We start from the raw sequence: 26,706 nt of genomic DNA on the forward strand, positions 1-26,706 counted from the left end.
CTCAGATTTCAGCACTCAAGGAGAAGGCATGGGCTGGGAGTTTTTAATTATTTAAAGTACTTAAGTCAGTGACTGCTCTTGGTTTTTAGCTGTGAGGAGTTCATTACACTAATATTTAAAATACTATTCTGTTGAAGAGTGATCGTAGTTACCTTAAAAAACTGGTAAGAAGCTGTAGAACATGGAGTAAAAAATATTTCCACCTGCTATTAGGACATATGTAGTAAATTCTTATTTTTTCAAAAGAAAATTACATAAAAATATAAACACGATTGGGTTACCATCTGTAGGACACAGGGTTCCCTCTAAACTATGCTAGGAAAGCACTGGAAAATAGCATCACTCAGACAGGGAAACAGCATGCTATGGATTTAGGTTGTTAAACCCCCAGCATCTACTGTGTAAAACTCTCCTACACACGTATTCAGCCTAATTCCTGGCTCTGCCTAAGTGAAGTGTACCCCAGGAGCTGACAGCGCTGACACCAGCACACGCTCACCACAGCTCAGATTCTAGAAGAGAAACAAACGGTGCATGTCTGCTGCCTTACCGTGATCTGCTCCAAGAAAATAACACTCGGGGAACATGTTTGGATGCCGAGGATCTACCTCTACGTTCACCGAGACATTGTTCCCTACAACAAGAAAGCAACTAAGCCACAGGGGAAGCTTTTTGTTGCACTCAGGTATTTGAGAACGGAAACATCAACCTTTTTTTAAAAGCAGTTTTAAATTGGTTAATCGAGGCTGGTTTTCATTACGATAAATCATAAAAAGTTGGTAGGTACCCAAATCAATTGTACAAAGTATCAGTATAGATTAAATACTCAAATTTCAATGGACTGTAATTACAAATAGCAACTGATTTAAAAAAAACTGCCATTCTTGAGTTTCCTTTTAGACTAGTCTTAACCTTAACACTTACTTCTGAACAATCAAACTCAAGCTAGATGATGTAATCCATTTGAAATCCTAGCAAAATTTTAAAGGTAGTAGAGATCAATTGTTACTAATTCCTCATTGCCTTTTGCAGTCAAAAAGAGAAGCATAAAGACAGTATTAAGAAGTCAAAGTCCCCTCCACAGCATGCTCCCAGACTGAGCGAGCAATGGCATTATTGAAATAGCAAATAATTTCCTTCTGCAAGGCATCCCATCATCCCCCTGAAGTCTGCTCTTCATCAGGGGTAAACAGCTCAAAACCGCTCTGGATGTACGTTAAAAACCTGGCAGCAAAACCAGGCGATACCCAACACTTTTTGTAATTAAGAGGTACGTTAGGCTTTCCCTCCTCGAAGAAACTGGAATGAATGAAATCAAAGTTTTGTCATAACCGAAGATTGTCTGTGACCCACAACAAAGGGCTCAAAGCCCAGGGCTGCCCTCCCCTGAACTAATGTGAGGCGCTTTTTGAGGCTTTTCTTTCCTTTTCATTGGCCTGTGTCAAAGTACAGCAGGACCAAGACAAAGCCATCCTGACCGCAGACTCACACACAAAAGCAGCGTTGTCCAACCCACGTCATTTTAGCCAGTTGCTGAACTTTTTCTGTCCTGTCCCTCCCTCCACCCCCAGCGAAGGGGGCAGAGGGAGCAGCCTCAGCACCACCAGCTCCTTTCCTGCCTCCCTCAGCAGGCGATCAGCCCTTCCGCAGGTTTTGGGGACAACTGCTCTGCTTTGGTCCCCTGCACATTTGCCCACTTCTGCAATTACGCTGTTGGTATTTAGGATTTAAGCTACAAATCAGAACTCCTCTCTCAAAGATAACAGTTCCCCACATTTCTGACCTCTGACAGGGGCAAGCTGCTCCTTTACCATTACAAGACTCCTCACCCTGCATATATTAAGACCTTAAAATGCCAGACGTCAGCGTATGAATTAGGTACTTTTTCAGATGGTTAACACTGTAAGCCTCTAATTTCCTCTCTTCTCTTAATTTCTCTGTCCTTTCCACCTGCCTCCTTTAACCCCCTTTTCTTCTCACTTTTGACTGTACTCTAACATTCCTTTCACTCTTCCAGGACAGGATCAATCTAAAGTAATACTCTGTTAAAAAATCCGGAATTTGTGAAGGAGATAAGTGATTCATCTGAGCTGAGTTCTTACAAATACTGATTTCTCTAGAGTTACTATGCAAGTCCTCAGTTTTTGACAGTCACATGTTCAGAAATACACAAAAACTGCCCTGCAGCAACTTCAGTTTTCTGGAACACCACAAAGTTGTAACTGATTTCCTAAACAGGTTGAGTATTCTGAGGATACACAAAATATACGCAAAAAAAATAAAAAAAAATACACAAAGTAAGAGAGTTGCGTCTTGTTGGTTTTCAGTGCTACCTTTCGTTTTCCTAACTGCAACAAGCACCATCTGATTAGATAAGCAAAGCAAAACAGCACCCTTGGTTCTGCTTCTCAAATCCACGGTGTTCCTTCAAATTTCTTCATACCTATTGCGATTCTTCTTTTTGTAGCGCTCCGGGTGGGATTTTCTGGCTCAAGCACCCATGTCTTCTCATCAATTTCATCCATGGCATCCCAGAATTCTTTCAGCGATTCTAATGCCACCAGGAATTGATTATAAATGTCTACTAAGGAGTTCTAAGAAAGGAAGAAGTTTAAACAAATTTCATATAGTTTCCACCTACAGACACACAGAATATTTAAAAAACAAACTAGGTGATACAATGTGATATAGGCAGCATTAAAATCTAGTATCCAATTGCATCACAGTAGCTTAAAACATTGAACCTCAGAGGTTTTCCACTGAAGCAACCCAACGAGAGAATAGCTACGCGCCGAGTACAAATAAGTACTCTTAATCCTCATAGTTCTAACGTTGTGATATACGTACATCATACCTGCGTTTGATGGTGTTTTATATACTCCTTTTCAGAAAACTTCCCTGAAAACTGGTAACAATTATTAACCTGCATTGTAACTTGTAACAACTACTGTAAAATGAAAGGAAAAATCATCATTTATCTACTATCAAACTTCTAACATTTTGAGATTTTGTCTCTACTTTGGCTGAGCCCCACAGCAGTGGCACCAAATACAAATACACAGAAATATTCACATAACTAAAGTAGCTTATTTATTTTTTAACAACTCTAAAGAAAGATAGCCTACCACATGTCATAATTATCTCAAAATTGAGCAGTATAAAAACAGGTACTTAACATTAGATTTCAAACCATGCAAATACCGTAAGAGAAGGAGAAGCCATCTAATAATCAGAGGATTACACTCAAGGGATTTCAGTATTTGAGAGTGGATTAGATGGAATCAGAAAAAATCTTTCATTATACAGGACAACATACAGAACAGCAACGCAAAAGAAGTCTTTTTAAAATCATCTGCAAGCACAAAAGAAGTTACTAGTTCTACAGGGAAAGACTAGTTCAAGTAGAGAAAGAGTCAGCAGTCAAGTTAACGCCTTTCCACATGCAGATGTCCAGAGGGTACAAAACACAAATGTAGGGAACCAAAAGAAAATGGAGAATGCACGAAAAGGAGAGAGGCCAGTTCTGTCTGGAGTAGCGCCCCACAGGGGCTTTGGGCCTGACCTAAGAGGGAATCGGTGGAGGAACTGGGAAGTGTCATGAACAGCCAAGTAGGAGAATATGGAGCAGTCAGAACAGGGCTTTGTGGGGAGGAGTGATCTATGGCAGGAAAAAAGTGAAGGTGTCAAGAAACCACAAAGGTGGCAGCGAAGGGAGACCAAAGGGGGCTGGGGGGGAAGAGTTTTGGAGACTTTCTCATAACTTGCTTGCTCAAATTGTTCAGCAACAGGAAACTCATGAGTGGAAGAAGAGGAATCATTTGGGAGCACCAAAGGGTACTCTGAAATCATTTCCACAGAACACAACTGAATAATTAAATGCATGAGTCAAAAGCAGGACAGACAGGAGAGAACTAACCAGACTTCAATTCCGATAAAGAGATTGTGAAGTACGCTTTGAAAAACAAATAAAGATGTTAACAAGGGCCAGGTTTCAGGTATCTTTTGGCCCAGGAACAATTTCTTGGGATCAAAAAGAAAAACCTTCCTTAAGAAGGTTCACTTCTTAAAGAGGCATTTTTCTGTAAATAACACGAAATACATGTGGAATGGTTTCCTCTAATGTTTAGTAATTACGTTCCTTCCTTCTCACCTGGACAAAAAGAAGCAAATTACATTAACATTCTCAGATGAAGAAATATGATTTTTACATGTAATAAGTTTTTACATTTTACACATACGTATTTTAGAAAGAAACAGTGTAGCTCAGAAATAAAATGCTACCTTTTCCCCGCTGTTATTAGATTATATTAAAGTAGGAAAGCACTTAAGCAGAAAAGTGTGAATACTGCCAATCTCAAAATGTAACGCTTATTATCTTTAAAAGCATTTTGTTACTTTCATAATACCTGAAGTGATATAATAGTGTCAGTCACTTAACCACATCTTAGAGTATAATATCTTCATCTTAAGTACTATTATTTCCAGTATTTTAATAATTTCCACACAGTCCTGAAATGTGATCTTTTGTGCTCTGATGACACTTAAATTAATAGCATAATTTTCTGGTACTTGCAACAGTTGCTTTCCATTTTGATTTTTTACATTTTTCTATATCACATACAGATAAATCCTCTAATAATCATTTTTATCTTTATCTTCCGGGAATTCAAAGGGTTTCACTAGAAAAAAGAAACATCAAGGGATTATAACCCACAGATAAGTTTTAAAATCCAATTAATTTTAATACTAATTGTAATTTTTCAATGATGTTCCTTAAAAAGGTAGTTAAATCTTTTTTTTTTTTTAAACGTACTGTTCATTTGATCTTATTTGCATGCTTCACTGATGTTGCCAGCTGTCTCCTGCTATATACATAAATGCATCTCTAGCTATTTAAATACACCGCATGCTTGTCATGCAAACCATGGAAACTATAACATCCCTTTTTATTTTAATAAGCAACTAATTTTTGGTCATTGCCCAACACTTCTCTAAAAGACTGCCATCATGCTTTTTTTGTCTATGCTACACCCAGGTAGTTGCTAACAGTGTCAAACAGCACAAACTCTTTGTTTCTTGATCACTTTTGTACAAATGCGTTAGAATTTGCATGAAATATGCCAACGATTCTTTGGAAAAGAAGATGTTCATAGTCCTGGATCTCATCGCTGGCTGCCTTGACTCTGAACAGCACTAGCAAAACCAAACTGGTTACTCCATCCTCTGTATCCATTAGGTTTCCATGCTCATCAGAAAAAAAACACACATTATAAAACCAAAGACCGCTGTGTTCATTTAATCCTTCACAACAACCTAAAACAAAATGAAGGTGTTTTTAACATATAATATGAACCTTGCATTTTATTTCCGACTACTGAAGATAGCGACATCAGCTGCCCATACGAGTAGTAACGAGGTAAGGAAATGCTAGGACTAGAGTAGTCACAGAACTTTAACGCGGGGGTTTTGGGCTGGGAACCACCGTCTTTTCTAACTTGACCTTGTGCAGAAGGCAGCAGGGAGGGCGCGGTCCGACCTGAAACTGCGCATGATTCTGACCAGACCTCCTCAAGCAGACCAACCACAGCTGCGACAGAAGCTTCTAAGATGAGGAATGGGGAGTCTACCATTAGACAAGGCCAAAAAACTTTTACTGGTTTAGACTAGCAAAGCAGTGTAAGAGGAGATGCGATTCTTAACTACTATTATCTACACTACAGCAGCCGTAGGAGATTAGACCTAGAGCTCAGGCTCGTTAAAGGACCCATCAAATCTGAGTTCCTACAAAGTCAGCAGTTGGAGCTCACTTGCTGTCCCTTACAGCCTGAGGTCCAAGAACACCTGACACTGCCCGGTCACCTCACTACTTGCAAGTGGGAGCTTGGTAAGTTTTTGACAGAGCTACGCTGTGTGACTTAATGATCCCATTCCCTTCAGCTCTCTATAATGACCACCACCGCAAGTGAGCAGCCCAAAAATATTATTGAGCTTATCATCAAAATATATTTTCAGAATAGATGGCCTCACTCTGAGTTTTCATATGGAAAAACAAGAGAAAATGTTAGTTTGGGATACTCAGGTTGCAATCCTTTCATCTGGCTAGAGGACTGTTTTTATCAGAGCATCACCTCCTGTGACCATAGTTAAAGCTTTAAACACTAAACACTTCTCCAGACCTTTCAAATTTCAAGTTGTGAGTGCACAAAACAAAGACTACTTAGGAATGACTTGTGAAAGTCACTGTAAGTGACTTCTGGCACTGTTCTCTCTCTCAACAAAGCATATATTCAGCCTCAAAGTCCTAGTTGTTCAAGGCTCTACGTGGCAAACACCTGACATACACTGATACAAGCTATACCAACAGTCTCCTTTGGACTGAACAGCAAGGAAATGTTAATTTGCTGGGCATGATTCTGCGATCTTAACTTCCAAAAACAGGTGTGTGTAGAGACTGGGTTAAATCGGTTATTTTACAGGAAACAGACATGACAGACATGTAAACATATCAACTTTGGTGATTCCCCAGAAGTTTTAGAAAACTTTGACCCGAACATTACCTTTGTGCTATCAGACTATGTATCCTCCATTCATTTCAACACTGATAGGAGATGAAGCACACACTTCAGTCTGTGAAAATCAGATATTCTGGACCTACCCATTTCCTAGTGGCACATACCTTCTCTTCTACCAGGAAAGACTCTCGTGTAGTTTTGCAACATTTGTGTTTCCATTTCTATCCTCCACACCCTCATCTCCATTTCATCACTGGTAGCTCCTCAGGCCAATTCTTCCTTTTTTTTTTTTTTTTTTTTTTTTTTTTACTTTATTCCAGTTCAAACACTTTCCCCAATTTCAGCCCTATTACCCATACACTCTTTCCTTCAATTAAAGATGTAAGAAGGAATGGAAAAAAAAGTCACTCTACTCCTGGTTCTTATTTCTAGAGCCATAGAGGCTGGGAAGAATAAAGTCCTAAGTCTGTCTGTGCCTGCCATAAAATCCATGAAACCTTCCAGTTACTTTGAAGAAGTGCTACATGCCTATATTGCTGTTCTGCCAAATTTCAAACACCTGCCCTAAATCCTGGATGAACTAAACATTAATTGAACAGTAGTAAGAAAGTTCTAATTAAGGTAAATACAGCACAACTGATGAAAGATCAGGTTTTCTTCCTTTAAAAAAAATAACAAAGAATTTGCTTAACCCAACTTAACACAACTGAAAAGCATCCTAATGGAAAAGGTACAGTAGCCTAAACTCTAGGTGCAGTTATGTGCTTGCCCTTTATGAATCTGTAGACAGAACACAATTTAATAAAGCGCATAGTTGTTAAGATGGAAAATGGATCACCTGTATCCCCTAAATAATTTATGATTCTTTAGATTTGTTTAGAAACTGTTTATTTGTCATGAAGAGTACTCTACCAATTCTCCCCCTCCTTAGCACAAATCAAACTGAGACACAACACTCTGAAATCTTTATAAAGTGTCTTGTCAACCACCTCCATTTTTTGTATTTATAGATGCATATAAAGCTGGTGTCTGTGAAGCTCTAAGAAAAAGCACAATTATGATGCATTTTATTGTGTTTTCGTCAAAATAACTAAAGAATAATCTCATTCATACCACTGTATCTTCTAAATCTTGTACTACTGTTTCATTGTTGGCTGGCTGCATGACCTCATTAGTCATTAATTTCCACTCTCATGACCTTCATGTAGCCAACCAGGTGGGCAGTGGTCAGCATAGAAACAATACCCTGATGCGAGGGCAGCAGAATAGATGCACTGAAACGGCAGAACTATACTTACAGTGTATGCTAAAATGTGGAGACAGCACATTTATCTGGTTATTTAGAAAAAGAATATAACCGAAATAAGTAGATGTTCTTGCACTTGTCATTGAGAAGCACTCTGCATTTATTTGGCACTTGGAACAGTAGCAGCAGCAGCAGCAGCATTGCCCTTGGTGCTGATTTCTTACTACTCTAAAATGTCTCCTCTGAGCCAGAATACACTGGCTGTTGCTGATCATGCTGTGAGACACCTGCACTGGCTACTAGGCTTGTCATGACGCACAAAACCCTACCATCTTCAGCTTGACATTGTGCAAGTTATAATTATTCATCCAAATGAATATGTCAGAGCAGCAGCAGCAGACCTCTCATCAGAGCAAAAGAAAAATACATCAAAACATTATCAACCCAGCAGGAAGACAGGGACCATAAGGAAAATTACCCATTTTTAATATGGATGCCATAAAGCCATGTCTATTATTATACCGGGGGGGTGGGTGGGGGGGAAGGGGGGGAACCAACACAACAGCCCAACAACCCCTCAAGTTTAAAGTCCATGAGCACTGAAACAGGCAACAGCACACACATGGGGGTGGGGGAAATAAAAAAAATACAATCACCTGAAATCTATTTATATTTTCTTGCATAGGAGTTTATATTCTAGTAGTGCAACTGTGCACGTTTAGTTAAGCCTTGTCAGTTTCTACACTAAAAATGACCAGCAAATATTAAAATTCAAGACCTGTCAGTATGAAAACTTCATGTTATTTTACTAGAAAATAGGTATAGCATGTTCTTTTTCCCTTTTATGAACCAAAATTTTCAACCACTTTAGGACCTGCTAAATTCCGCTACCAGTGGTGCTTCAGCATGATCGAAGCTTAACCCCTATTTTACCACGGCATGAAGGCTGCTCACTGCAGTGCTTTCCATGCATTTTCATAATAAACACAATTTGCAGAATCACTACACACAGTTTTACCCAGAAGTGTTAGGTTCATGTCACCCACACAGATAAGGTCCATTTTCAAAAAAGACTGTACAACTAAAGCATTTCTGTGAGCACAACACACAAGTTGCTGGTATTTGGTTCAGTATTACAGCTAGAATTAGTATCACATGATTTCAAAACAAGGTTTTCAGTTACAACCAAATGTCTATTGTTCATGTTTTCAAACAGTCCATAGGTAATTCTAAATGTAAAAATGTTTTAAGAATGTCATACCTTTAATAGTAATTTTTTTACTTGGTTGTAGTGTCAATATTAATAAATTCGCTCCCATCTTTAACTTGTCAAAGGCAGCTGATTCACAGCATGTTTTTCAAGAACGTTTTATTAAAACATAAGTCCAGCTAGTAGCTATAAAATTACTAACAGTAAACACAGAAAAGCAATGACTGTCAAGGATATTTGAAATGTTGTTAATTTGAGGCAACAAATTGCAAGGCTGTAAAATTAAGAAAATAATATTAAAATTATGCATAAAGTTTGAGGTTAGAAACAGTACTTGAAATCCTGCCTGTAGTATATGGAAACCAGTTAATTTAAGGGAGAAACAGCATCTGTTCAAATTGTTCCAAACCATACCAGAGGATCAAAACTGAAAATTTCATGTGATACTAAATATATTTTTCATTTCCAGTGGTCCATTCTTGCAGTTATTTCCTCATGATCTCATATTATAGGATCTAGGGTGACACACAAAACCCTGAGCTTTGCAGTCAAAATCATACGTCCGTCTTAAAATCCTTCTGCTGCAACCTTTCAGCCACGTTCCCTATGTAAATTTAGTATCGCAAAGAAGGCTTTATTGATGGGTAGAAATCCTCGCGAGAGTTAGAATTATGAAATGCAATCATTTATGTAAAATCTATTTTCCTGAATTAAATGAAATTAAACATCAACTATTTTCTAGAGACAATTCAAATTAACTTACATCTAAGTGGTCACATTTAAATCCATTTAATCAAGTACACATGCTCTATTAAGGAAAAAAAAGATACATGAAATAATGCAAGAGACTAAAAAAAGACAACGGCTCTTAGTTCTTTCTATTAACAATACCAGTTAAACTAGAAAATCAGAATTACATTCTTTCCTGTTGTTCTTTTAATTGTAACCACAGAAGTTTTGTTATGTTATGAAAACTATACATGATAACCATCTAGGGGAGACCTCTTTTTTTTTTTGTGTCTGTCAATTTTAGAGAGTGCTTCTTTTCTGTTAGATAATTATTTCTCATGCATTTATTTTCCCAATATAATTCTAAAAGATATTTCAGCTGTATGAACTTAAGAAAAAACCAGCCAGTATGACTGCAAAGCATACAACACGCAAAGTCTATCTATATGTGAAGGAAAATATTTAAAACTTCATCATAACATTTACTTAAGCACGTGTAACAGTAAAATGCACAGAGGGGAAAAAAGCTGGAGTTAACAAATAGAAGTCCAACCCCTCATTACCACCTTCGTATTGCACAGGTATCTCTAGTTATTAAAAAAAGATGTATAGTACAGCAGTTTACCTGTGGCATCCAAGAAATAGCAAACTGAACAGGAAAATCCACAAGGCAATCCGGTGGTTCTGATGGATACTGAGAAAAAGAAAGGAAATACAGTTTTTCTTTTCTTTTTATTTTTTTTAAATAATTTGAAATCAGACCAATACTCAGCTGCCAAATTTGATAACGAAATACGAGCACTTCAAGCATCTTGAGAACTTGGCTCTTAGAGGAAACACTATGTAAAGCATTTTCATAAATAGTTATGAATGTTAATTATCATTTAAAGAAGAAATCTACTGTAAAGAGTTCTTATATATCTAATTTTAGTAAAGGCAAGAAAATCAGTTTTCTGTGTTCAGTGCTAACAAAGACACATTAAAAAAGAACTTAAGACAAAAAACCAACAAATATTTTAAAACTATTTCTCCTCAATTACCTGTACTGAATAGGAAAGTTTAAAAACTATTAAAACCAAAAAAATTCCAATAAACCCTTCATGAATCAAGAACTAATTTTCATTTAAACTAGACTATTTGCTCTGATTGACAACATTTTTTTGTTTTTTGAAAGAGGAAGTAATCAAAGTACATAACTATTTAGAAAGAGATGAATGAACACATGCGCAAAATTAAAACAACTCCCTGCCCCGAATGAAAAGGTACCAACAAGGAAAAGAAAAAAACAGCTGTATTAAGGAAACTGAAGTTATAAAAGTTTGAGAACTCAAAAGATAACTACCGACTATTCATTACACTTGTAAATCTTTTGCTGTTTAGCACCCAATAAGAGATCTGTGGAAAAAACCCTGTATTTTCTGAAAAATAAAGTAGAAACGGAAAGAAACATCAATTACAAATGAACTGTATGTTTTCTAAGAGCACCTATCCAAAATTTTATTCACCTGAGAATCTGCCTCCTTTAGTCCTATGCAACCTTTCAAATTCTAACAATGATGTACACAGCAGTTATAGAAATTATATTATTATTGTATCAACTGCCAACACAAGAAAATGTTACACACAGTCTTATTTGGGGAGACATACAAAAAAAAGTCCCAGCTTCCTCACAGAATTAAAAAGAGCTATAGACAAAGTAGAAGTTTAGCTGTGCGGCTTCCCATAACCATTCTCCATCCAAAGTAAACCTCTAGACACAGAAGACACAGACACTGTCCCTACCTATCAAATGTCTGTCAATCAATTGATAAGAATATTTGAAATGTGTCTTTATTTATGTAAAATGTAATTCTACAGTAATTAGTTTCAAATTGTTCTCTATGGCAAAGAGCAAAAAAGAGATACAGCTTCCCTAGCGTACCCATTCTTCATTGCTCTGATTTTAATAATGATCTAGTGGATTAATGGATTTCACATAAATTTGTTTCAACTTGCCTTTTAATTTGCTTTCATTTGTGGTTTCTGTAGGTGTCCAATTTCTGAAGGCAACTCCTACAACTTGAGTATCTTGTGCTTTACCATTTTATCAATTTGGTGGAAGACAAGTAACAGTGACAGACCAAGAGAAGGGAAGCAACCAATTTGGACAGGAGGCGGTTACAACTTACAAATGTACATCCACAAAAGCTGTTATGATTTCTTTTATTATAGTGTTACTGTTCGTGTACTGTAGGCATTATAGTGCTAGTGGTTTTGTATTGTAAGTATTATTTTTCATGAAATACTTCAATGCTTGCATAGACGCAAACCTGTTTTCAGTGTATAAAAGTATGCCTAGAACAAACTAAGTCAGACCAATTTTTCCATAGGACTGGTTTTAGGACTACCTCATTTAAATCCCAACAGCACTAGCCAATTATATGTTTACTTTCTTGGTAAGTAAATTCATTTTATGCAGCCTTTTGTAGAATGCCTTTGAATAAATGCTTGCAAACAGATTCTACTAACTTTATATTACTTAACCCCCATCCCCACCCCCGAACCAAAAAACCTACAGCACTTTTCCCCTTCATTTTTAATCAAATTTTCTTTAGACCCCAGTATTGTACTGTGCACCAGATAATTGCCAAGAACTATGCAACAATGATTCTATACATATGTACGTAATGTTTTTAGACCTTGCGCAGTGAAATCCTATACAAATAAAAGGTGAGTGATTCCCCAGGAGACAGTATTTTAAAACACTATTCCAGAGCATATCAATGACATCACGTGTTATTAGTTACATTCAAATGTATATGCAATAAATTATCCTATTATTTAGAACAATTTAAGCAAGTATTAAATGAAATATTTGTGTCTTTGCACATGCAGCTATCTTTACCTAGAAAAAATATTTTCATAACCCTTGCCAAATCATTCAGATAATAGCACCTTGATTACTACTACATGGCATGCAAATTCTTGCAGTGGCCTATTTGAATTCTTGGGATCTGAAATGACAAGCACCCAACCCATTTCACATGCAATACAAAATGAAATCTGATAAATGAAACCCATTGTGTTTGTTATACTTGCAAAGATGCATGCTTTGTTTTCAGAAAACTTCTCTAGTTGTTTGTTTAAACAAAGAACTGATAAAGATCTCTGGACCAGGCATTTTCAACCAAATAAACTGGAAAACTATTTCACAAAATGTAATGTGAGCATTGAACAATGTATCCTTTTATGAAGTTTAAACTTTATCATTTACCAAAGTCAAAACTGTGTAGCACGTGATTTGGCTAACAAACCTAACTATGCCATAACTAGTTTCAATTCTTCCAGGTTTAAATTGATCGCCCCAAGTTTCCTAGACACTTCACAAATGCAGTTTAGAGACACCCAGTGTTTTGAAAGGACAGTTCCTAACACAAAGCACATTAAGACAAGGATAACAAGCGGAAACATTCGACAACATTGACAGCATTAAGGAAAAGTCCTCAAAATACACACAAAACTTTAAGAATGATAGCAGAGGAACATTTAGGGGATTATCTGAATACACATGATAATCTCATGAAAAAGAATTTCCCAAATCAATTGTTGAAGAGTTTCTTCCCAAAAACATTTTTGGCAGCCTTATGTAGAGCATTCATGAGGACAAGGCTGAACAAAGCCATCCGCTAGAATACAGGTAAGAGCCAGCAGTATGTTGGGGAGGAGGTTTAGCTCACATACTAACCTTAATCACAGAAACAGCATAACAAAGGTAAACTTTTATTAAAGCAGGTTATCAAAAGAAATGCCTTCAAAAAATACTTCAGCAAAGTCTTGTCAAATGTATTAGATACATACATATGAGGAAAAATCAAATCCACATGTCACTAAAACAATGTTTCGCATATAATTTTTTTCTTGTGGCAAGTATAAATGCACACATGGTTTAAAAAGGACAAGCAATTGATCCTTCATCATTAAAATCACTTGGGAAAAAAAATAAAACTGATGATTACTTGTTACAACAGACAAGTTGGATAATCTAGTCCGTTTATTACGTTATATCTTTACTTGTTAGACAGTGCTTTCTTCTGCTATTAAGAGTCTCACCTTCAGGTATTTTATAAAGAAAATACACTAGTTTTAAAAAGAACCAAACCCAATAATCTCGATTCCCCTTTTAGAACAATGAAAAGTTAAGGCCTAACCAGAAACAGCCAATGCATAAGTGTAATAGGGTTTGACCATGGCAGCTGCTTGGTAAAAATGGATATTGCACTTAATATTTTTTTTTTCTGCACTTTTATACTTCCAAATAGTTACAATACTTCAGTCACCATGAAAATCCAGAAAAAAATACTTAGGGGCAAGAGGCTGCACTTAATTTTCAGTGTCATGCTAAGTACAGGATAGCAGCCTCCTTATAAACAATTTTTTCCATCGATGTATTTAATAATGGACTGACTAGCAAATTAATTATGCATTCATTACTCTGTGCATGTAGGATAGCATTATTCTTTTTTAAAATCTACTGTAGCAACCTCAATTCCCAAACAGCACTTTTTCCACAAGCTCTTTTTTGGCACCTAAGGTAAAATCAGTTTGTCTGATGTAAAACTAAAAAACTCCCAGTATTTACAGGAATATACAATGTCTGTAAAGGTGAAACTTATTCTTACAATACCGTGCCGACTCCTCATCTCTTAAAGATTATTATTCCAGAGCCTGGACCAAGGATAGTCCCAAACAACATTTAGACACCTTCAGATCCACTTTTCCCCACTAGACTGATTTTCTGAAAACAACAGCTATTACCATACAATTGCCGCCACACAGCTTGGACATTCATAGTTTCTCAAGAGATTTATGCCTTGAAATGAGAAATTCTGTGAAGAAATACCGCCATTTGAGTTCAGTTCTAAGTATGAGGCAGAATTATAATTTTTCTCCTTCTGCACATGCCATGGATTCGCTTTGCAAGCACTGTCAAAACCAGCCAATTATTTAGACTAAAAGGAATTTTTTTTAACGTAAGGAACTCACTTCTGTAGTCAGTCTTTCATAAATCTTCCTATCTATAACTTTAACAGTAAGACTTGTTAAAGAAGTAACTCAACATCCTCTAATTCTTCTTATATGTATAGTCTCTGGCGAGAGCAATAATAAATGAAACATCTCCCAGATGGCTTTGTTTGTAATCTAGTAAAATAACTGCAATATCATAAAGTGTTTTTCATGTGATGCAGTATCGTATGAAAAGATTCTTACAGATAGCCATAATGCAATATTAATTTTAAATATATAGTTTTCAAACTTTAACTTAAAAAACGTATCTCAAAAAAACAACCCCACAATTATCTTGCAGAACAGACATACTAACAAACAAACCAACTCTCTAAAATCTTTATGAATTAAGAAAAATCCATTTATTTCAAGGAAGCCTTAAGGTATTTTCTCCCACATTAATTCACCTTTGCATTTAACTTCAGAGTGATGAGATGCTGTCGCCCACAAGAGTCTTCAGCTTTCAGCTTGATTGTGGCAAGCCCAGTATCCACATACACGACTCTGAAAGAGGAAGAGAAAACTCTTAACAGCGTTGTAAGAAGTACAGTTTGAAACATCTGCAATACTCTTATTAGTCTGTTACAAATATTAATCAGAGGAAGTCCTATATGCCAACCATTTCTGCTGTTCTAGATTTACTGCTGTTAATACACCAGTCTACTGCTTAATGCAGTCATATATCTTTGGGTTATTTACAATGTGTGTCAAGGCTCATGCTGTGGTCAGTGAGCACTGTGTTTCAGTTTTCCATCACTGGAACCTTTGACACACACAGCATGTTCCTGTCAGCCTCTACTTATGTACACATTAAACTTCCTGTCAAATCTTTGATCCATTTCTGCAGTTTCTTACTGTATGAGACTTTTATGCTCTTGATTTGCTTTTCTCTTCAATGAAGTTCTCTTTTATTATCAATACTAATATCATGGAAAATTCAGTGGATATTGGTTCATATTCTGAAATTGATTTTCTGCAGAAAATAGTACCCAAACTAGTACAAAATGAGTTATTTATGATGATTTGCCTTCGTTTCATGACATTTTTACACAGCATACATGCACCCAAGCAAGTAACAAGTACATACTAAATGCAAATAAGTTTTAATACTTCTGACATAATCACTGACTCTTTGCTTAAGATGTCACTGATTTGTGCTTCCCACAACAATGAAGATGAATACAATTGTAAAATACATTGTTCTATAGAAATATGTTCTGCTGAGTAGTTTCAACAACTGCCAAAAAAGTTCAGACTTCTCCATATATTTACCAGTAAGCTGGGTATGAGAAAATTTTGGCATTTTTACAATGTCATTCTTGTGCAAAAATAAAAAGCAGTCCAAGATCATTGTACAACTTATCACCTAGGCTGATGGAAAGACCTATCAGAATTCAAAGAAGGCATCTGCTTGCTGTCCTAAATAACAATTTTATTTTTTTTAAAGCATCGCATATCAGCCCAGCCACTCAAGCCAGCACGCTAGGAAAAACGGTTATCTTTCAACTTCAGTCTTGAGGTGCCAGAAAGGTACAGATTATTTCAGTTTAAATGCTAACATTTTTGCAGTTCTTTACACTACATTGGATGGTAGGGAACAAGATTAAAATATTATTTTTATTTCTTAGATAGCAATAGATGTACATATCTTAAAATTTATTTCTGAAATCATTAAGGGTCAAGTCCTTTTACAATTCATTTAACAACCCGATAGCCTCTAAAATAAACATATACACATGTGCATGCCCATTTATATATTTAAAATATAAGTATATGCACACCATTATATTAAAAATATAGTGACGATACAATTATATCCCATCATATTTGTAAAGAACCTTCACATTCAGTATTATTGACAGCATAAATTGGACAAACTTTTTTTTTTAAAAAATAAGCATTTGGAAAAACTACTAATAATAATTACCTGCTTAATTACATAGAGAGGGATACACGATTAAATAATTTTCAAGTTCTGTCTGTTACTCAATTTTAAACATTTTTAGTTTTAGAATCTTTACACCTTTTCAAAGCAGTTTAAAATGCAATTTGCACTGAGCTTGGAGACAACAGAAAAAAAAACTATAAAAAACCGTAGATCATCAACTGCTACGGAACACCACTACAATCCAGACCAACCTGGAAATTCTTATGACTTTTATTTAATTTTGACTTCAACAACTATTCAAGCTAGGCAACACAATACCTTTAAGTATTAAAAAATGCATATTTGAGAGGTTTTCTAGTAAAATGTTCTCTTCCCTTTCAAGCTTTTTCATGAACAGAACACCAAGGAATAAGGAATTCCTCAGACAAGGGGCATACAGGGCTGAAGAATGCCCAGAATGAAAATTCACAGCTAGCCTTCCCTCTTCTCTACAGAATGTAAAAACAGTAAGCTGCCTCCAGGAATGAAGGAGGATCCAATTTTTCATTTAGGATAGAACAAAGGAACTCAGTAGCTTCATGGCTACCAGTTCTTAACATCACTCTTATCTTTCTTTGGATAAGAAGAGATGGGACAGTCAGTTCCACAGGACTGAAGAAAGTTGGACAATACTGTAAAAGTTGCATGAGCTTCTTCATAAACCTGTATAATCAAATAAGGAATTGTTTTCATAGGTGATATTTCAGTTATATAAACCTTTATTCCTCTGTAGGCTCCATCATTTTATCACACAGAAAAAAATGGAATGACCATAAAGATGGAAAGCTTCAGTTAAACCTCTGAAGTACTGTAATTCAGCATAACACACAAATGATTGAGAGCACATGACAAGGCAGGATTCCCTTGGAAATGGAGAAGGCAAGAGAAGATGCTTTCTATGAAAAAACTTTGCAAGTATCAAGCAGAAACGCATTGAGACTTGAGAGATCATGACACACCATGGACTTCAGAGATACTACCAACCTTTATGAATCCACATGAGGCTGGTAAGAGCCCTACAAATGTTTTATAGTCAATAATTTACATTCCCAAGACACTGCAATTGAATCAACTCGTCAGATTATGAGATAATATTAGAAGAGCCTTTCCTATAGCTTAATACTATACATGTACTATCTCCCACCTCAGCTGATTAGATTTGAGCTGGTTCCATGTTCTTAAAATGAAGGAAGTATCCTCCTTTGAACTGCTCAGCCATTAGTACAGCACTGTGTTGGAAATTCAGTACAATTTTTAACTTGTTGAACTGCGACTTCTGTGTACAAGTATTTGAATATGAAAGCATATGCACCCTCTCCCACACATAAATTAGGTCAAAGAATCAAGTCTTCTGTATCATGGAGAAAGTGATTATATCTAATCACAGCAGCCTGACCATTTGCAATCCTCATTACTGTTTGTACTTTCAGTGTTTTAGGAGAGGTACAAGATCATTGCAGATAACGTCTGCAGTTTGCTTCTAAGAAACTTCACATATTCCTTAGATAAAAGCCATGAGAACACACTAGATTTGTGCCATACCTGAGAGCTGCTTAACTTACTTCAGAGGTAAAGGAACCACAGCCTATTGCTTTGATTCTCTTTCAAACAAAATACCCCTCAGTTCTTCAGTTGGATTTGGATGCAGCCAGCTTCCAGCATGACCAAAACCCACTAGGAAAAAGTAAATCTAGGGTCCACAACAGGCAGTTCTTTTCTAAAAAAATACTGGTAAGTACAGCTGGAGGCTTTTCAAGGTGCAAGGAGTTATTGATCCTTACTACTAGTACTAAATGCAGGCACAGTTTAGTGCTGAAAGACTATACCAGGATGTTTTTAACTAACATACAAATATGCATCACCTCCAACTCAAAAACAGTCTATGTGAAGAGGTCTTCTTAGTAGTTCATTATATTGTTAAAAACACACTAAAATTAGAGGTGTAACTTACTAATGTACTTCGAATTGCCGCTGTAGGTTATTCTCCATCCAACTCACAGTAAACCAGATAAGATCCCCTATTTACAGCCTAGCCCTTTGATTAACGATTGACTTTGCCAACCAAAAAACCTCTACCAAATATATACCTTATCTGTAACGTATGTCACTCTAGAGGTGCATGTTTACTGAACTACATGACTACACTGGGCAAGAGCACAGCATATGTTTTATGTCTATATGAAGACCATCTTTGCCTAGAAACCAGGTGAAATTCTGCTCTAGAAGCACGCTCCCTGATAAAACACTGATGTGCTTTTTAATAAAACCACTGGATGTTTTGTATGCATATCAAGTCAGAAGAAATATAAGTTCTGAGATAAGCTGCTAAATTGCATTCTTAAAGTGTGTTTTTATTAAATTCAGCTACATACTATATTTATATATCAAATTATAAATATAGTACAATTTAAAGATTTATATCTTTAGAATATATTTATTGTATGTCTGTGTCAGTTTTGTTGGTATGGGCTTTTTGAAGGTTTTTGCTTTGGTTGTTGGGGTTTTTTCCCATTTTTGGAGAGCAACCATGATTCAAAGTTTATTTCCCATGTGTTTCAGAAATTTTAACTAATATTCTCAGACTTGAGTCTGAGAAATTTGACTAGAGTCTGTCATCAGCTGACACAACTACATACTTAATAATGGAAATCACTGAAAAAACTTCAGTTGATTTAACAAGGATGTTTTACATCTTCAAATAAAAGTGGGCCTTCAAAGCTAATTCCTACTTAATATTAATCACGTTATTTATTGATATACAAATCAGGTGAGAACTCAAAACTGGTTTTAAACCCAAGGCTTCTTTATTTCATTTACCAAAATAAACACTTGCTAAAGTTAAGTTACCATCCAAGACTAAGGTAAAAATTTGCCTTGTTGAAAACCACCAACAGACATTTTTTTAACTTTCTTTTTTTTAAAAAACTAAAACGTAGCTTCTCATTCATAACTCTTCAGCATCCTATAAAACCTTTCGTCTTAACCCCTTGAAAGAAGGTACTGTGAGACTGTGAATTATTAAAGACAGCCTTCAAACACATTTCCTTAATTCCTCCCTACACAAAAACAACTACCTTCTTCAACCCCACAGAGATCTCCTGAAGGTTCTAGCAGAAAGGATAGAAATCAGCCCATTCCAGGCTCTCTGCTGGAGGAGTAAAAGACCCCGTATCAGAAAACTTGACAGTGGTGGCACACGTGATGGCAATTAAAGCCTTTCAAGTAAGTCTGCAAAACAGGAAGCTTTACAGGTTCCTGAAAAATTTCTACATGGACCTTGCACACTTGATCACAATTCTCTGTTCCTTCAGGTTTCTATAGGAGGTATGAGAACAACCTTGTTTTCCTCATTAGGAGGATGAAATCAAATTAGTTCTGTGAGCTCATCTGAGAGTGTACGGGACTGTGAATAACAATCTGTTTGCACTCGTTCAAGACTCTAACAAGAAGGTACCGAGAGGCAGCAATGGGTACATTTCTTTCCTCAAAGTTGAGTATCCTTTCCTAACATGCCATTCTTTCCCATGTTATTAAACCACCCATTTTGGTTGGGGTGTAAAGATTCACTTCTAGTTCTCTTTCCCCCAGAAGACCACCTGAACCGTCACTTCTTGTTCCACAGATACTCAATTTATAGCACAGGATATACATGAAACCATGTTCTTGGGTGCACTCAGCCCCCACCCTCAGGTGAGACAAGCTTATACTCTCCTTGTGCAGTAACCAGTATTTTTCCCACTTGGAAATATCCCCCTGCTCTCCCAAACATGCTGTGCTTGCAGGTTTTGGAGACTAAGGAATGCTTTTCAACAGCCCTCATCTCTATTTGAGCCCACTTGGGTCACAAAAAATACACCTAAGTTTCTGCAGGCGTTGCAAAGAGCTGGCTGTTTTGAAATTTTGGATTTACAGCTTTCCAAATCCAAATATCTACCTTTTCGTGGACCGTGTTATTCCTTTGTCTAAGGAGATCCTTGTGCTATGGAGAGTAAGATAGAACTGTTCTTTAAAAATAATTATTATAGTTCTAAAAACTAACGTATGAACTGTTTTCATGAAAGCATAAAGGTACACTATGATCAACCACAGAATACAGGAATAGTCAAAAAAAGCTGTATGAAGTAGGGAAAAGAAGGAAGAAAACTGAGAACTATAAAAAGCTGTATTAAATATGTTTACTATCCAGCAGTTTATAGGTCAAAGAATTGATTTCTCAGTAGCAGCATCTCACCCTTCAGCTCAGTTATTTGAGACTGAAAATATACCTTCAGTTGATGCAGGTTTGTTGGGTTTTTTATAAGGAAAAAGCAGTAGAGTTTTTAAACCAAAATCAGTTTCTGAACAGGGTAAATTCACAGAACATTTGCTATGTTCAACTCACAAATAAAAAAGAACAGATATTCTGAAGGTAATGTCTGTTAAGAAATAAAATAAACATACTTATTCCAACCCAGCATTTCTAGATGTCTGACAAGACAGGAGTAGTATTCTGGCGGCCGTGGTAGATGCAGGTCTTGCGTGTTCTTTAAAGCAATTTCCTGTTTAAAAGAACATTAAAAACATCATTAAGAAAGATTTCAATATTTTTGCATCTATTTAGTCATGTGATTTTTGCAATTCATTCAAAAATATTAAGCTTATGTAAAATTAACTGTACACTGCATTTGTTTTGTTATAGCCTCCAGTTAAAGCAGACAAAGAAGCTGTTTGGTAAATTACTTCAGAAACTAGTAATGAAAACATCTGCAATTAAAAAAAAACCCACAGATGTTGACAACATAGTCTTCAGATGCAAATATCAAATGTGCATGTTTTTCAGCTAATAAATTTGAAGTCAAGCATCTTGATAGAAAGAACATTTCAAAAGAAGGTTCTATTAAGCCCACAGCTGTCTCCTGGGCTCCACAACCACAAAAGACATATATGAAATCGCCCATATTATTTTTAAGTAGCTATATACAACTTTATATAGCAATAAAAAAATAAAAATAAAAATAAAAATCAGTTTCTCAGTTTTAACATCATAGGATCCCAGAGAGTAAGTTTTGGCACAGGCAGTCATCAAGTATGTTGTAATGCCTCAAAAACAATTTTTTATCAAAAAGATTGATGCCACAATACAGAGAGAAACAAAACCAAACCATACATCCCACATTTGTGTTATGCTACTGGTTCTTTAAAAGTGTATTTAAGTCAAAATTATGCTTACAGGACAAATAATTAAATAAGTTACATTTACAATAAAATTATTAATAATTTAAAGTATTTTTAACTAACTGAAATAATAAATATAATTAATAAAATCAGTATAACGGTGATCTCTGCCTAGTTCTCCTGCAGCTTCTTCTGTTGCTTTTACTATCTGCACTGAGGATCAATATTTTACTATTTTGAATAAATTATACTTTCATTGCATTCTCATTTTCTGAGTGCTTGTGTATCTAGGCAAATAGACTGGAATAACTACTGTGTCATATTCCAAAATAGCCACATGTAGACATTCTTACTCAGTCCTACTCCAAGTGCCTTTGACTGGTTTAGTGTAATCTGGCTTGGCAAGGATTAAAACAGTACTGAGCAAAGGCATTCCTGGTGTCGAGCAGTACTGCAACATCAGGAGGGTATTTTTTTAATTGTTTTGAAGAATAACTACGGTGTTTGATTTCTAAGTAGGTTACACACAAGTATCCCTCGCCAAGAATGCTCATGAAAAACTGTTTTACTAACAGACAAGAAATTGTCAGTTTCACGTCAACTAAAGACTTTGCTCCTCTTCAATCCCACATCAGAAAAAGTTTTTTAAAAAAGAACAAACAGCAATTTCCAAACTATAAAAAAAGGTTTCTGCATTTACTGATCAAGTTGTCACACAGGTGAAAGCACTTTCAGCAGTCCACTGACTGTATAATTCTTTGTATGACTGCAAGCCATCTGGACAATACCAGGAATTCCAAGAAAATAGTCATAAAGGGGATGGCTCTATACTGAAATCGCTTGCTGGGATTTTAATTTTTCTGTAACACTCCAATTTCCAAAGAGTACAGTCACTTAAAATCCTAAAGGATATTTAGACAATTACACAAACATCACACAGATGAAATCACCTCTTCTCAAACAAAAAATAAATCCATCTATCAAACAGCAAACTGTAAAAAACAAAGTGAAAACCAAAGCTATATGAACATTCCATCTTCCACATATATATTCTGTAACTCACCAAAATAGTTTTCAGCTCCACCATAAAACTGACAAGATCCAGACAACTGTGCAACCTCTGGAGGAAACGCAGTATCAGTTCGTTGTCTTCAACTCATAACTTTTAGCAGTAAACAATTTCAGTCTTTTTTTCTAGTATTGTCAAACCAAGTAAGATAAACGAACCCCAAGCGTATACCACATGTTTAAATATTTCAATTACAGAACAAGTCTCCAAGAGTACAGGAAACTTTACTGAAAATTAACCATCACCTTTGTCACATCATGTCACACTGCATATTTATATAGTTTAAGAAGACTTTCCACTTTATGTATTTATGAAGATATTTACAAAGGCTTTAGTCTTTGCCAATGAGATCAATCACTCAAAAGCATTTCTTAATTGGTTACTTTTTCTTTAGAAACTCTCCAGACCAGTCTGCTTTTAGATGCTGTACATGATTAAGGATCCCTGACTACCTTCAGATGTGGCAAGTATTTACATCTCCATTTCCTCAGCTCTGTATCTTTGGTTACTCAGAAGTCACAACCCTTGCTCTACAAAGGGGTGCACAGTCCCTGAGATACGGTGTCTCAGCTAGCACACCTGCCAAAGACTCCACCTTAGAAACAAAACATTCTTCATGACTGCAGGGATGTTGTACGCTTGCTCCAAAGTTTCTTCTGGATCAGGAGGTTTAACTTTGATTCTTTGACTGCTGACAACACAGAATGAGCTACTTCTAGCACTAATTAATGTGCATTCTCTTCCTTGCATTATGAACAGCTTGCAAAAAGTAAATTTAAAAAAGGAAAACCAAAATCTGTTTCTAATTGAAAGATTAAAAGAAAATTCTAGTAACGTGTCAGCAATCATTTATTAAAAACTGTTCCACCTCAATCTTCAAAAAAATAAAGCCTGACTAAAGAGAAGTATTTACAAAATTCTATCCATGTCTTTATATTGACCTTCAAATCCTCAAGCATTTCAAAGTAAATCTTAGCTATACAATGAAAGGTGAGTTCTTTAACACTTTTAGAATAGATGCATGAGTATAAGCTTTTCAGAATTACTGTAAGCATATATTTAATGGAAATGGTTTTAGAAGTTGTATACCTGCTTTAAAATATGCTGATATCCATGCAGTATTTTCTTAAGATGCCAGCTACACTCTATCCTAGACAAACAATATTTTGTATAAATTTTAAATTCACAGTGCATGATTTTTAGAAGATCAGTCTGCTACACAACAATATAAGTTTTTCTTCAGAAAAAAAGTAAACAACACTTCAAAGTTTCTTTGATTTTCACATCAGTTATTTAAAACTTCCAAATGTCACTATCCCAGAGCCCATTAAAAATGAAGCATTTACCTACAAAAGCCCATTATTTGCTGAAAACAACAACATAATTCTTGCAAGCCAGTACGACTTCATAAAATATATCAGTATTTAAAAATTATATCCTGAAAATGTCAGTTACCTATAATGCAGTTTTAAGTATCCAAACCAGAACGTAATAAAGCTATCGAATACCATCTCTGTTCACAGTTCAGAGCAGGCTGGCCTAGGCAGAAGTATAGAATACACAGAATACACCCACACATATTACTATGATAAACACTCACAGTAATAGGAACAGAGCTTTTAAAGAAAAGTTGGGTAATGCAAATTAATACGAATTAACAGGAAAGAGAAAATGAAGTTAAAAAAAAGCTATGCTAACCATCAAGTACGTAATTGCTTAAATTTACAACTTCGCACTGAATTTTCTGTTTCCCAAATGTTGACATATAAATAATCTGATTTAAATTATCATCTTTTTCCAAGTACATTGATTTATACATAAATACAACCAATTAACTAAAACTGGTTTCAAAGTTAATTAACAACAAAATATTTTGATATAGGCAATGTTTATTGTCAGCATTTATTAACACTGATGCTGTACAATTTATTTGCAAGGTTAAGTTTAAATCAGTGAGAATTAATTACCAACGCTGGTATCAGAAAAAAAAATCATATGCATATCCATCATTGCCTTTATCAAAACAAACTTCTGTTACATGGACTCACAAATTGCTTTCATAAACCTATCTTACCTTGCATTTTTCAGTTGAAAATCCATTGGTAACAGTATCCTGATATGGAAGTCTCTACCCTTGAAAATAAACATTTATTTAATAGGAAGGTCAGCAAAGAAAAATACTACACTTGTGGGAATATTCCCCATAAGATCAGCTACTGAAAAAGAAAGTTTGTCCTACGACTTTCAGGAATATTTTTCAGAACTTCTTTATTTAGGAAAAAAAAGCAGCATGAGTGGCAGGTAGAAATAATGCTGAAGTTGAAAGATTCTTGACCTCTAACATACAGTATTCAGTAAAAACTCTTCAGTGCATCACATTTCATAAAGCAAAAATAACACCTTCTATAAGAAAAAAAAAATTATCCAAATCCAGATAAAACCAAGAAATAGAATTTAATCCAAGTCACGCTGAAGTACATTGAAGTCTGTCTTTAATTCAAGTAGAAGTTAAAACAGACTCACAAAACTATTACACTAAAAAGCAACTTGGGCACGGATCCAGAACACATTTCAGCAATGTTTTAGAAACTGTGAACAGAAATGGTCCCAAATAAAACAAATGCACTTTTTTCTTCCTTTTGGTGCAATCCATATGGGGTAGTTCCTAAATGCCACCTACTTGTATTTTCAGTAATTGTCCCAAATTGTGGTCCTTCTACCTTCTTATGGGACTATCAAAATGAAACTGAAATAAAGAAGATTTGCAAGAAGGTATAACTCCTCCCTGAAGTAAAAAGGGCAGCTAACTAATCTCAAAACTTTTACTCTTGACTGTGTTCCAGCTCGGCATACCTCAAATTCTGTCCACAAATTCTGAGATTACTTCAGCAGGAAGTTCAGAACAAAACCCGATTTCCTCCTGTGATTAGGTGACTGACAGGAGTGGATGCTTTATCTCAATTTCAGAAAAGTGTTTAATACTGTCTCCCTTAACATCCTCATAGCCAAACTGAAGAAGGATGAATTAGATAAGCTGACAGAGAGGTGGGCTGGAAACTTGCAGAACTGCTGGGCTGAAAGGGTTGTGATCAGCAGGATGAAGTCCAGCAGGAGGCCCCCGACTACTGGTGCATGCCATGGTCAGTCCTGGGGCCAACACTATCTGACCTTCATTAGCGATCTGGACGACAGGACAGGATGCACCCTCACTCCGTAAGTTGCCAGAGGATACAAAACTCGGAGGAATGGTTGACAGGCTGTGCAATTGTGCCACCATTCAGTGGCTCAACAGGCTGAGGAAATGCGCTGACAGGAACTTGACAAACTTAAAGAAGTGCAAAATCTTGCACCAGGAGAGGTTTTACCCCATGCACCAGCACATGCTGGTGCCTGACCGGCTAGACAGCAGCTCTGCAGAAAAGGATCCAGTGGTCCTCATGGACATGAAGTTCACCCTGAGCCAGCAATGCATCCTTGCAGCAAAGGAGGCCAGCTGCCTCATGTGCTAGATTCTGCAGAACATTTCCAACAGGTCAGGGGGGCTGATCCTTCCCGTTTGGTCAGCACTGGTGAGGCACACCTGGAGTGCTGGGTCCACAGTATAAGAAAGGTATGGAAGTGCTGGAGTTAGTCCAGTGAGGAGCTAGGAAGCTGATCAAGATCTTGAAGTACCTCTCATACGAGGAAAGACTGAGAGAGCTGGGACTGGTTACCATGGAGAAAAGAAGGCTCATGAGGGATCTTGCCAGTGTGTATAAATACCTGATGGAAAAGAACTAAAGAAAGTGACACACACTGACAGGACAAGAAGCAAAG

The 26,706-nt window shown here is 36.2% G+C and overlaps 1 protein-coding gene across 1 annotated transcript in view; it reads right to left on the reverse strand.

Moving 5' to 3' along the window:
• Positions 1-26,706, reverse strand: part of FANCL (FA complementation group L) — a 30,365-nt gene that overhangs the window by 2,092 nt on the left and 1,567 nt on the right. The window contains exons 2-9 of the mRNA XM_040611400.1: positions 24,965-25,023; positions 23,980-24,040; positions 22,885-22,941; positions 21,108-21,205; positions 15,148-15,244; positions 10,323-10,391; positions 2,444-2,594; positions 551-634 (exon numbers count right to left, since the gene is read on the reverse strand). Coding sequence (XP_040467334.1) covers positions 551-634; positions 2,444-2,594; positions 10,323-10,391; positions 15,148-15,244; positions 21,108-21,205; positions 22,885-22,941; positions 23,980-24,040; positions 24,965-25,023 — 676 coding nt within the window. The remainder of the gene's footprint in view (positions 1-550; positions 635-2,443; positions 2,595-10,322; positions 10,392-15,147; positions 15,245-21,107; positions 21,206-22,884; positions 22,942-23,979; positions 24,041-24,964; positions 25,024-26,706) is intronic.

Source organism: Falco naumanni, chromosome 12, assembly GCF_017639655.2.
Source record: "Falco naumanni isolate bFalNau1 chromosome 12, bFalNau1.pat, whole genome shotgun sequence".
Lineage (NCBI taxonomy): Eukaryota > Metazoa > Chordata > Aves > Falconiformes > Falconidae > Falco > Falco naumanni.